This window comes from Gossypium raimondii, chromosome 9 (assembly GCF_025698545.1).
Source record: "Gossypium raimondii isolate GPD5lz chromosome 9, ASM2569854v1, whole genome shotgun sequence".
Taxonomy (NCBI): Eukaryota; Viridiplantae; Streptophyta; class Magnoliopsida; order Malvales; family Malvaceae; genus Gossypium; species Gossypium raimondii.
This window is the reverse complement of record NC_068573.1, coordinates 17701792-17715520: the sequence shown is the minus strand read 5'-3', so window position 1 is coordinate 17715520 and position 13729 is coordinate 17701792. Positions and strand designations below refer to the sequence as shown.

Sequence of the window (13729 nt, the reverse complement as noted above, 5' to 3'; positions counted from 1 at the left end):
TGCGGTTCAGTGGAGCACCGTGTCAGTGATTGCCCGAGGAGAGCAATTTTGGTTCGAGACCAACCTGCTACTATTATTGTTGCTATTGCACCTGCATCGGCTCGAGGGAGAGGCCGTGGCAGAGGTGATGGTGGTGAGGTGTTGGTCAGTGTGGAGCTGCTCGGGGTGGTAATGGAGGTCCAACCAGAGTTTACGCAGTTAAAAGCCTCAGACTAGAGAGGCCACAGATGTCATCGCAAGTACTTTCACGCTACAATATTTTCCTCTTCTAGCTTTAGTTGATTCGGGTGCTACGAGATCATTTATTTCGATTGATGTAGTTAGAGAGTTAGGAATTCCTGTAGAGACATCTAGGTTGGGTGTTACAGTGAAGAGCCTTCTAGGTGATAGTTTAGTGGTGGATCGGGTTTACCGTCATTGTCCTTTGATGGTTCAGGGACAAGTGTTTCTTGTAGATCTTTTAGAATTGCCGTTTTGGGGGTTTGATTTTATCCTTAAGATGGATTGGTTTATTGAGCATTGGGTGAAGGTTGATTATGAGGAAAAGATGGTGACTTTGTGTTGCACCGATGGTTCTGAAGTTGTTGTTGGAGGGAAGTTCGAGTTGCTTTCTAATGTGATTTCTTCGCTTAGAGTCAAGAAGTGTGTTTAGAATGGTTACGAAGCTTATCTAACCTATGTCTTGAATACCGATAGTAAGGAGCTGAGGTTGGATGAGATTCGAGCTGTTTGTGACTTTCCAGATGTGTTTCCTGAGGAGTTTTCTGGTTTACCACTGGATAGAAAAGTTGAGTTCGGTATTGAGCTCTATCCCGATACAGTCCGGTGTCAATTGCGCTCTATCGTATGGAACCTAAGGAATTGAAAGATTTGAAGCTTCAGTTGCAAGAGTTGCTGACTAGGGTTTATTCGACCGAGTCTGTCATCGTAGCAAGTGCCAATTCTATTTGTGAAGAAGAAGGATGGGACTTTGAGGCTGTGCATTGATTATCGCTAGCTGAATAAGTTGACCATTAAGAATAAGTATCCACTTCCAAGGATCGATGATTTGTTTGACTAGTTTCGGAGAGATTTAATTTTCTCGAAGATAGATTTAGGTCTGGGTACTATCAGTTGAAGGTGAAGGATGTCGATGTTATGAAGACGACTTTTAGGACTCGTTAAGGGCATTTCAAGTTTCTTGTCATGCCATTTGGGTTGACGAATGCACCTGCCGCATTTATGGACATGATGAACTGTGTATTCCATTCCTATCTGGATTGGTTCGTTGGGGTTTTCATAGATGATATACTGGTCTATTCTTGATTGGATGATGAGCACGATGGGCATTTGAGAGTGGCTCTTCATGTTTTACGAGAGATGCAGTTGTATGCTAAATTGAGCAAGTGTGAGTTCTGGCTTCAAGAGGTGGTTTTTCTTGGTCAAGTTATTTCAGATTGGAAGCCGTTAAGGACTGTGTCAGAGGTCAGGAGTTTCTTGGGCTTAGTTGGTTACTATCGTCATTTCATAGAGGGTTTTTAAGTATTACTGCTCCGTTGACGAAGTTGCTTCAGAAGAACTCTGCCCTTGAGTGGATTGATGAAAGGCAGAAGAGTTTTGAGAAGCTGAAGTTAGTTTTAACTGAAGCGGCTGTATTGACACAGCTAGAATTTGGTAAAGAGTATGTTGTTTTCAGTGATGCTTCTTACACAAGATTGGGTTGTGTGCTGATGCAGGAGGGAAAGGTAGTAGCTTATACGTCGAGGCAGTTGAGACCGATGAGTGTAATTCGACCCATGATCTGGAGTTGGCTGCTATAGCCTTTACAGTCAATATTTGACGTCACTACCTGTATGGTGAGAGGTGTGTGATTTACATCGATCACAAGAGTCCTAAGTATCTCTTTACCCAAAAGGAGTTGAACTTGAGACAAGGGCATTAGATTGAGTTACTGAAGGACTATGACTATGTTATTGAGTATCATCCAGGAAAGGCTAATGTTGTTGTTGATGCCTTGAGTCGTAAGTCTTTAGTTGACTTAAGGGTAATGTTTGCGGATTTGTTGATTTTCTAGGATGGTGGTTTGTTGGTTGAGCTTTAGGTGAAGCTTACCCTTGTACCACAGATTCGAGAGAGACAACTATTTGATGAAAGTTTGACGCATCGTATCCATCAGGTTGAGTTGGGTGTTCTTAGAGATTTTGATCTTAATTCTGATGGTGTTCATTATTTTCGAGGTTGGATGTGTGTTTCGATGAATGAGGATCTGAGACACTTGATTCTTATTGAGCCTCATAGTAGTCCATGTGCTATGCATCCTGGTGGGAACAAGATGTATCAGGATCTTCGGGTTTTGTATTAGTGGCCAGGGTTGAAGAAGGACGTAGCTGATTTTGTTGCTAGATGTTTAGTCTCCCAGAGGGTTAAAGTTGAGCAGCAACATCCGTCTGGGTTACTTCAGCCAATCAGGATTCCAGAGTGGAAATGGGAGTGAATCACGATGGATTTTGTTTCGAGTTTGCTGTTGACACCATCTTGGAAGGATTCAGTTTGGGTGATAGTGGAACGGTTTACGAAGCGTGCGCATTTTTTGCCTATGCATACGACCTTCAATTTGCAACAGTTGGCTGAGCTTTACATCAGGGAGATTGTTAGATTACATGGAGTTCTAGTTTCTATCATATCAGATCGAGATCCATGGTTTACTTCGAGATTCTGGAAGACATTGCATGAGGCTTTGGGTTCGAAGCTTCACTTCAGTACAACGTATCATCCACAATCAAATGGTCTGTCTAAGAGAGTGATCTAAATTCTCGAGGATATGCTTAAGAGTTGTGCTATTGATTTTAGTAGCAATTGGGATCGTCATTTGCCATTGGCTGAGTTCACATACAACAACAGTTATCAAAAGAGTATTCAGCTGGATCCGTTTGAGGCACTTTATGGTAGGAAATGTAGGACTCTACTATGTTGGTGTCACATGTATGAGAAGTGGAATTTGGGTCCGGATTTGGTTCGTGAAATCGAGGACAAGGTGAAACTTATTTGTGAACGGTTGAAGACTGCTTCAGATAGGCAGAAATCTTTTGCTGATTTGAGACGTCGAGATGTCAAACATCAGGTTGGTGATAATATGTTTTTAAAGGTCTGACATTTGTAGAAGGTTTTGAGGTTTGGGTGGATTGGACCGATTGCTTATTGTCTTCTATTCCCACCTGAGTTTAAGCGTATGCACGATGTCTTTCATGTTTCCATGCTACGAAAGTATAGATCGGGTCCTTCCCATGTTTTTCCTATTGAGGAGATTGAGGTTCGATTTGACCTTTTGTATGAGGAGGAACCGGTTGCAATCCTAGGCCGTAAGGTCAAGGTGTTATGCAATAAGATGGTTCCATTGGTGAAAGTTTTGTGGCGCAACCACAAGACTGAGTAAGCCACTTAGGAGTTGGAAGATATCATGAAGCGTCAGTATTCGTACCTATTCGATTTAGGTACAAACTTCATATGGTGTTCTCACTTATTTCTACAAAAAATAGACTCAATAAAGAATCCAGAAATATAAATTAAAACTCATAAATATATTATTTAAAAATTTTTAATGATTTTCCAAATTCAGAACAGAGGATTCTGAAAACCACTCTAACCTTCTCTAACTAAAATGCAAATATCTCAGAATACATAATTTCTTTGTCTACACTGTTATTTTTTTGTAAAAATAGACTCAATAAGCTTTAATTCTATATCTCATCCACCCTCTAATTCATTTTCTACTATCATTGGTGATTTTTCAAAATCATGTCACTACTGCTGTCACAAAACTGATTCACTGCCAATTTTTACTTTTTCATGATTTCTATGCATAATTTATCACCTAGACTTTTATAACAACAAACACCTTCATACTTAGACATTTTAATAATTTTTCATCATCAAACATTTACATATCATCTTTTGGTCATAATTTAGGAATATACAATCGAAATGACTAAGTCCCTATACATGCCATAGCTCGAAACATTTATCGTCTTAAAATATCGAGTTGTGGTGGTTGATAGTGTGAACGCTCTCTGACATCTTCGAGATCCTGACTATGCTTGATAATACTATATGAAAGAAAAAGAAAAAAAAGAAGTAAGCATAAAGCTTAGTAAGTTTACAAGTAAATAAATAACAACATTTAAAAAAATAATTATATGCAAGTATCATGTTCTTAAGTTTCCTCTTTACTTACTCTCATTTACTTGTTTATTTAATTAACTATTTAGATAGCTTAAGATTACAACTTACTCTTCTCTTGCTGAAATATTGGTTCTCACTGATATCATAACATATTCTTAACTCTTATAACTCACCTGAAGTTGATAATTATACTTTTACTTGAACTTCCATAGAACAAAATTTGTTTTCTAGCCAGTTGAGCCACATTGGAATAATAAGGATACTTGGGTATCATGTCTGATAATAACATGCCAAAGCCATGTCCCAGACACGGTCTTACATGGGATGTTTCCTGTACTACCAATGTCATATCCTAGATATGGTCTTACATGGGAGTTCTCATATTGGTGCCCATGCCATGTCCCAGACATGGTGTTACGGGGGACCTCTCATATCGGTGCCAATGCCATGTCCCAGACATGGTCTTACATGGGACCTCTTATCTCGGTGCCAACGCCATGTCCCAGACATGGTCTTACATGGGACCTCTTTACCCAAATGTCATGACATTTGTAACCGATACATTCCAAAAGTTTCAACATGACTTTTTAATACTAATTCTCTATCGTTCATACTTGAGTCAACATTAAATAAATTCATGAAATAAATATATAATTGTTGGAAAATAAAAGCATTAATAATAATTATTAAAATATTACATTTATTTACCGTAAACTTACCTCGGTACAAAATTTGACCAAATCTAGCAACTTAGTCCTCTATCTTTTTCTTTCCTCAGTCTAACTCCGAATTTCGTTCTTCTTGATCTATAATAGCAAATTTAGCTTATTTAATACTCACATTCAACAAAACAATCCTTGACTCGAACTTTGGAAAAATTACGATTTTTCCCCTAAGGTTTTGCATAACTACACTTTTGTCCCAAAGCTCGGAAATTAAACTTCATCCCTTATTCTTATGTTTTATGACATGCTGAACATTTTTTCCTTTTATTGAAACATCAAATTCCCACTCTAACACTTACTTATGAACATTAGGTATTTTTACCGATTATGTCGTTTTACTCATTTTCACTTAAAATCGCTTAGCAAAAGCTGTTTAACATGATTTCAAGCTTCATATTCTAGCATAAAACATCAAAATAAACACATTTCACCTATGCTTATTTTTCAAAATATAAAATTTAGGTTAAATTATTGCTAGAATAAGCTAAATCAAGTTACTGGGACTCCAAAAACTTAAAGAACATTAAAAACGGGGCTTAGAATCACTTACTATGGAGCTTGGAAGCTTGAAAACCCTAACTATGGCTTCTCCCTTGCTATTTTCGTTCACCATGGAGAAGATGAGCACATTTTGCCATCTTTTTCCCTTTTTAATTCTTTTTATTACTAAATTACCAAATTGTCCCTACCTTAAAAATTTTCTATTTCACTTATCTCATGTCCATTTTTGTCTACCAACTTAACCAATGGTCTAATTAACCAATGGTCTAACCAATGGTCTAACCAATGGTCTATTTCACTGCATCTTTCTTTTTCGGTGTCAACGGTAACCCTGCTACAAAATCCATGGTAACTCGGTCCCATTTCCACTTAGGAACTAACACAGGCTGCAATAAACCTGAAGGTACCTGATGAAGCCTTTACCTGTTGACAAATCAAGCATCTAGACACAAATTCTAAAATATCTCTTTTCATTCCTGCCCACCAGTACATTTTCTTTAAATCGTTATACATCTTTGTACTACCTGGATGAATAGACAAAGAACCGCTATGTGCTTCCTGTAAGATCTTCCGAATAAGCTCATCATTCTTTGGTACACATACTCTGTCTCTGAACATTAAACAACCATCAAAACTGATCTGAAAATCAGACTCTATTCCCAATTCGCATTGAACTCTTTTAGCTTGCAACTCACTGTCATTTTTCTGAGCTTCATAGATTTCTTCGAGAAACATCGGTTTAGTCATCAACTCAGCTAAAATGGAACCATCATCAAAAAGTCAAACTAGTATTCAAAGCTCTCAACGTAAATAAAGACTTTCTACTCAAGGCATCAACAAGAACATTTGCCTTACTCGGGTGATAATCGATCACTAGCTCATAATCTTTAATCAACTCTAGCCATCTTCTTTGCCTCAAGTTCAAATCTTTCTGAGTCATCAAGTATTTCAAACTTTTATGGTCAGTGAATATTCGGCACTTCTCACCGTACAAGTGATGTCTCCAAATCTTCAACGCAAATACTATGGTAGCTAGCTCCAAATCATGCGTTGGGTAGTTTTTCTCATGTAGCTTTAACTGTCTGGAAGCATATGCTATTACTTTACCTTCCTGCATAAGTACACAACCCAATCCATTCAAGGATGCATCACTGTAAATCACAAATTCTTTACCCAGTTCTAGTTGTACTAAAACAGGAGCTTCAGTCAACAATGGCTTTAACTTGTCAAAACTCTGTTGACACTTTTCAGTCCATTCAAACTTGACATCTTTCTGCAACAACCTTGTCAATGGGGTAGCTATCATGGAAAATCCCTTTACAATTCGTCTGTAATAACCAGCTAATCCAAGAAAGCTTCTAATCTCTGGTACATTTCTAGGAGGCTTCTAATTAACAATTGTTGAAATTTTACTCAGATAAACTTTAATACCATCACCTGAGACAATGTGTCCAAGGAATCCAACTTCCTGAAGCCAGAACTCACTTTTACTAAACTTGGCATAAAGCTTATTATCTCTCAAAATCTGTAAAACGGTTCTTAAATGCTCGGCATGTTCAATCTCATCATGAGAATAAATTAGAATATCATCAATGAACACAACTACATATTTATCCAAGTAAGGTCTGAAAATTCGGTTCATTAAGTCCATGAAAACAGCAGGAGCATTAGTCAAATCGAATGGCATCACAAGAAACTCATAGTGACCATACCTAGTCCGACTCATCTGCCTTTTCTTCGAGTCTTGAACTTCAATTTCAGCTTTTCCCTTTTCTTTTTCTTTTAACAACTCCTCTGCCTTACAGGCTCTCTCTCAACTAGAACAACAAACTCTTTTATCTTTAGAACACCAACTGACAGTCGGATATCATCATTGAGCCCATCCTCAAATCTTTTACACATAATAGCTTCTGTAGATACACACTCTCGAGCATACTTGCAAAGCCTGAAAAATTCACGTTCATATTCAGTAGCAGTCATCTTACCCTGCTTTAACTTAAGGAACTCTTTTCTTTTCTAGTCAATAAACCTCTGACTGATATACTTTTTACGGAACTCCTTCTGAAAGAAATCCCAAGTAACTCGCTCACTCAGTACAATTGACACAAGAGTCTTCCACCAATGTTAGGCCGAATCTCTAAGGAGTGAGACAACACACTTCAACATTTCTCAGGTGTACAGGATAACTCATCAAATACTCTGATAGTATTCTCAAGCAAAAATTCTGCTCTCTCTGCATCATCATCTTTAGTAGCTCGAAACTCTTCAGCCTCTTGTTTTCTGATCTTATCAACTGGTGGTCTTTCTCTTATAACTGTACTTGTACCTGTAACTGGGGGAGCTACATAGGGAAATTAAAAATCATGAAGGGGTGGAGGTCTAACATCCGGATTCGTACGAATGAACTCGGTAAACCATTCATTCATAGCTTGGAAGAAGGCTTTTCGAGCCCTTCCTCCCTGACTAACTGTAATGGGCCTCTCACTACCATCTGGTGGCACCGTCCCTTCTACAGGAGCAGGCGCATTACTTTCTATATCACCTGTACCAGCTCTTTTGGGATCTATAACTATAAAAGAAAAACATTTTAAAATCGTCAGGAGTCGTTACACTATCAAAATACAAGTATGGCATGTATAGCTAGACTCTTATTCATACTAAATATTTTGAGAACCGACTAAACCTGCTCTGATACCAATAAATGTAACACCCCCTACCCGAGACCATTGTCAGAGTCGAGCACGAGGCATTACCTGACTTAACTTACTAGTTTGGAGCATAAAAAATTGCTTTTAAAATTAATTATCTCAAATTCAATCAATATGTCTCTAAAAGAACTCTCGAGACCCTAAAACATGCAATGGAAATGGTTCGGGTCCCAACCGGGAACATTAAAAATTTTTCGATTACTTAAACAAATAAAAATAATTTATTTCACTATTCATAATAAAACTATCCACCTGCGCAGTAGTCACTAAATTAATTATAATTTGAGCTACGAAAGTCAAAATTTAGATCCGTAAATTTTTCCTGAAACTAGACTAATATATATTTTTACTATAAATTTTTCAGAATTTTGGTTCATCCAATTAGTACAGTTTATTAGTTAAAGTCTCCCTATTTCATTGATCGACTATCCCGACCTCTCATCACAAAAATTTAATTATATCATTGTACATACTTCATATGGTGTTTAATTATATCATTGTACAGACTTCATATGGTGTTCTAACTTATTTATACAAAAAATAGACTCAATAAGTAATCTAGACATATAAATTACAACACAAGAATATTTTTGTACAATTTTTAATTATTTTCCAAAGTCAGAACAGGGGATTCCAAAAACCACTTTGACTTTGTCTAGCTAAAATGCAAAAATCTCAGAATACATAGTTCCTTTGTGTACATTGTTATTTTTCTATGAAAATATACTCAATAAGCTTTAATTCTATATCTCATCCACCCTCTAATTCATTTTCTACTATCCTTGGTGATTTTTCAAAGTCACGTCACTACTGCTGTCTCAAAACTGATTCACTGCCAATTTTTACTTTTTCATGATTTCTATGCATAATTTATCACCTGGACTTTTATAACAACAAACACCTTCATACTTAGTCATTTTAGTAACTATCACTACACCAAAACAGGTTTTTAGCGGCGTTTTTTATGCCTTTAGCGGCGCTTTTTAGCGCCGCTAAAAGTATTTGCGGCATTTTTAAAAGCGCCGCAAAAAATGCCACTGTTGCAATCGCCGCAAACGTTTGCGGCGTTTATTTATATAAACGCCGCTATAGATCATGATCTTTAGCGGCGCTTTTTCCACAAACGCCGCTATAGATCAGGACCTTTAGCGGCGATTTTTCCACAAACGCCGATCAATACCTTTAGCGGTGCTTTTCACACAAACGCCGCTATAGATCAATATCTTTAGCGGCGCTTTCCACACAAACGCCGCTATAGCTCAAGACCTTTAGCGGCACTTTCTCTACAAACGCCGCTATAGATCAAGACCTTTAGCAACGCTTTTTACACAAACGCCGCTAAAAACATATCTTTAAAAAAATATTTTTTTAAATAATATTTATTTCTATGATAAATATTATATTATGTTTTAAGGATAAATAAAAAATATTATTTAAATGAAATTTTCTACGAAAATTTTAACTTTAAAACTAAATATTAATGAATTTAAATTTAAAATTTAAAATAATAAATTAATAACACAATTAAAATCCAAAAGTTAGAACTCTTAAGTAAAAATAAAAATTTAGAATCAAAACTAAAATAAATAATACATATGCAAGATAATAAAACATAAAATGCATTTTCTTAATCAAGTAAATCTTGGTAATAAAATATATAATACATTTACTTAATCAAGAAAATCTTGTACATCATTGAAGTCACACCATCAAATCTGTACCCATCAAACTTATACTCCTCCAGCCACCATCTTGCATTTGAAAGAAGATACCTCAGTACCTAAGGCAACAATTAAGAAATAATATTTACAACTGGAAGGGAGGAAGGCAAAATCTTTAAACAAGCTATTCATTAAGAAATAGCTTAGTGTGACAATAACACCTAATGCTATAGAGAGAAAGCAGAAAGAAAGGTAGAGAGATTATACAAATGTGCCAATGGCATTAGGGAAGCATTTCCAATTCAAAACTGGTTAGATACTGCAAATTATGGAATTTAGAGACAAGAAGGTTGTATATTTCCCAGGCAGCTAGCTTACGCTTGATCTACATTAACCGTTTGCGCAGATTATTACATGGAAATATAAACATTTATAGACCCCCCCTTTTTTTTTCTTTTCGGGCAAAGATGCATATAGTACACAGAAATGTATCTTATTGCATTCAAGATGCTGTAAAGAAAAACATAAAAAAACAAGCCAAAATATATGCCTAAACACAATCCTATGTCTAACTCCAAATAATAAGTGAAAACAGAAAAATAAAGCCAGCAAATGGATTCGTAAACATAAGCACTAGAAAAAGTAGAAACACATACCACATAAATCGTTTACTTTCTTTGCCATCTCCTTGATCTCCTTTTCAACTTTTTTTATGCTGGTTGAATAAGGTCCTAATCCCTGCCAGGAAAAAAAAAGAAGAGGAGTTTCTATTATAGCTGCCCAAAAATCAATATAGATAAAAACTAAAAAATAAAAAAAAAGGAAAGATCAAAAATGATACAAGGCTCAAATGGTGAATGACAAATAGGTTTGCTTTTTTAACTAATGTAAATCCTTGCCGTCGATTTCAAAGATGATAATTGCCAGAACAATCAACTTCACAATGTTGTTTAACTAAAAATCAAGAAAGCTATCTGATCTAACTAGTCATCCGAGCAGGTAACCTCTCCGCACACTGTTGAAAGAAGAGTAAATAAGGCAACTAGATCTATAGTTCAAAATAACCAGCCTCAATTCCATTCAGAGCCATGCTATCCTAATGATCAGTCTTAAGATACAAACATTAAACACAACGCAGTAGTCATCACTTGCAAAGAACAGAATAGAGGCGAACATTTGAGAACAAACAAATTTTGCAATGTTTCGTATCTTTTTTAATCCATCATCAAGAAAACTCGAAGAAATTGCAGGAGAACTAACTAGCAGCTAAAACAAAGCTTCAAGGTTAATTCTTGAAAATGTCACCGAAGCTAAAACCTAAACTTTAGAAATATTCTCTGCTTATTAAGAAATGCCATCACCATCAAAACTAGTATAAAGAAAGATCTAGTGTGATTATCACAAACTTAAATATCAACTACTCATAGTTAGGAAATTAAAATGCACAACAATCACCTAATGCACGAATAGAAGACTGCACATGTAAAGAAAACTTCTCCTGTAAAATGTATTTTATTAAAAAACTACTGCTTTACTTTCAGTCCTAATGCCTAGGAGGAAGATTTATTCTAACAAGTCTAGAAAGAAATAGAATATAAAATAAGATCCCACATATTATAGCATTGAATGAAGATTTTATAGAACTTATTATGATCCTCCTTCACAATTAGAAAAACCATATGCAACTGAACTTGTGGAAGAGTTGACTAACAATTTGCTACATGCCAAGGAAAAGGGAGATGCATACTGGGCTACTCATTCCAACATGTGACTCATAAATTCTAAGTGATTTTGGTCTTTTTGGCCGGGTGTGTTTGAAAAAATACTTTTCCTGTCACAAGAGCAACATCATTAGTAACAAAAAGATAAAAGACACATATAGCAGACTGAACTAAGTTGATCTTGCCGTGCAGCAATTAAACTGGAAGAGAAAGAATGTAATTTAGAAACTGACTTATATATGAAAGTGAACCAACTGAAATTGTTTTCTTAAAAACACTCAATTAACATTAAAACAAAACACAGAATCTATGCTTATTTTTATTAACTATTTACTATGTAAAACACTCCATTAACATTAAAATCACTATTTTTTTTCTTTTGAGAACCAAAATTCAAATACTTAAATTGCTTTTTGGTTAAATTATTTGGTTAAATTACCTGCGAGGTCTCTGTATTACTAATACAACCAAAGCAAATCCACTTAGAAAATGGTTCATCTAATCCCGTTAATGCAATTATAAACTGGTTTCACATATATGCGCCTAAAAGAACTACTATTTAAGCAAATATAATTAAGAAAATACCGCCAGAATCCCCATTCAGAACAGTTATCTGCTGTGCTGATGCCAGTTGCCTGCTCTCCGTTGACAAACGACGCACATACAAATTGATAGAAAAAGATCAATATTACAACCAAAAGATTTAAACTTTAAGCTCTATTTCCTCATATACCTGAGCTAGAAGTGCATCTGAATCATCAGCTTGCTCCCCCGATTTTTCGAGTCCCTTCAGCAGTGACTGCCAAATCAGGAAAAAAGGAGTTAAAAGCTAAAATTAATAGACGAAAAAGAATGAAAAGTAGAAACCTAGTCAATCAACACAAATCCAAAGGAAAAATATTTGAATCATACGGCAGGGAGAAACTAGCAAATCAAAACAAACAAAACGATCAAAACTAACCTGCAATTCGCCTAATATGTCCGATAATTTACCGTTTTTCAGGAGGACAGTACCCGTATAACCTGAAAACGAAATTAACAAGTTGAAGTCAAAATTAAAACAGTAAGAAAAAAAGAAGAAGAATTGAAGTCAGAAATTCAGTTGGAACGGTACCGGCGCCGGCTAAGATCAAGATCTTCGACAAACCTACTCCGGTTTGCATAGCCATGACAGTGTTTTCGAAAAAATTAATCATATAAAAAACAGAATATGTTGCATTAGTAAGGAACAAGAAAAAGTTTCGGAGGGGGGAAAGTTGGGATTAGGAATTTTAGGGGGGAAAGTTGGGGATTTCGGAGGGGGGAATTTTTATAAAACGGCGCTAATTTGAAATGTTTTTTGTGGCATTTTTTACAAAAACGCCACAATTGCTTACTTTTAGTGAATTTTTTATTTTGAACAAAATGACGTCGTTTTGCTATTCTAAATTTTTTTTATTTTATTTTTTATAAATTGATTTATTTTTGTGGCGTTTTTAAAAAAACGCCGCTATTTCACTTTAAACAAAATGATATCGTTTTGTTATGCTTAAAATTTTTTATTTTATTTTTTAATAAATTGATTTATTTTTTGCGGCGTTTTTATAAAAACGCCGCTATTGCTCACCTTTAGCGGCGTTTTCCAAAAAAACGCCGCAAAAAATATTTCATTTGGAACAAAATGACGCTGTTTTGCTATGCTAAAAATTTTTTATTTTAATTTTTTATAAATTTATTTATTTTTTGCGGCGCTTTTATAAAAGCGCCGCTATTGCTTACCTTTAGCGGCGTTTTTCTCAAAGACCCCGCAAAATTTTTTCATTTTGAACAAAATGACGCCGTTTTGCTATTCTAAATTTTTTTTTTTTTGTTTTTTATAAAACAAAATGATATCGTTTTGTTATGCTTAAAATTTTTTCTTTTATTTTTTAATAAATTGATTTATTTTTTGCGGCGTTTTTTATAAAAACGTCGCTATTGCTCACCTTTAGCGGCGTTTTCCAAAAAAACGCCGCAAAAAAATTTTCATTTGGAACAAATGTCGCCGTTTTGCTATGCTAAAAATTTTTTATTTTAATTTTTTATAAATTGATTTATTTTTTGCGGCGCTTTTATTGCTTACCTTTAGCGGCGTTTTTGAGAAAAACGCCACAAAATTTTTTCATTTTTAACAAAATGACGCCGTTTTGCTATTCTAAAATTTTTTTATCTGTTTTTTATATATTGATTTATTTTTTTGCGGCGTTTTTATAAAAAATGCCGCTATTTTATTTTGA

The 13729-nt window shown here is 35.3% G+C and overlaps 2 protein-coding genes across 4 annotated transcripts; one reads left to right on the top strand and one right to left on the bottom strand.

Moving 5' to 3' along the window:
• Positions 1-2479: 2479 nt before the first annotated feature.
• LOC105797506 (uncharacterized) lies at positions 2480-3412 on the top strand. Its single transcript, XM_012627465.1, has 3 exons — positions 2480-2745; positions 2830-3100; positions 3143-3412. The coding sequence occupies exons 1-3, from the start codon at positions 2480-2482 to the stop codon at positions 3410-3412; spliced, it is 807 nt and encodes a 268-aa protein (XP_012482919.1).
• A 6283-nt stretch (positions 3413-9695) lies between these two features.
• On the bottom strand, positions 9696-12782 carry LOC105798568 (uncharacterized). Of its 3 annotated transcripts, none has more exons than XM_012628686.2 (6): positions 12589-12782; positions 12436-12497; positions 12208-12273; positions 11501-11584; positions 10410-10491; positions 9696-9872 (listed from the first exon to the last, which is right to left on the bottom strand). In XM_012628686.2, exons 1-6 carry the CDS (start codon positions 12668-12670, stop codon positions 9823-9825), a joined length of 426 nt encoding a protein of 141 aa, XP_012484140.2. In that variant the 5' UTR covers positions 12671-12782; the 3' UTR covers positions 9696-9822. The 3 variants fall into 3 exon arrangements, 2 of the variants coding, with proteins under 2 accessions (XP_012484140.2, XP_052476589.1); XR_008188630.1 differs by lacking the exon at positions 11501-11584 and adding an exon at positions 12060-12109 and having other exon boundaries at positions 9808-9872; positions 12589-12777; XM_052620629.1 differs by lacking the exon at positions 11501-11584 and having other exon boundaries at positions 12589-12781.
• Positions 12783-13729: the final 947 nt, after the last annotated feature.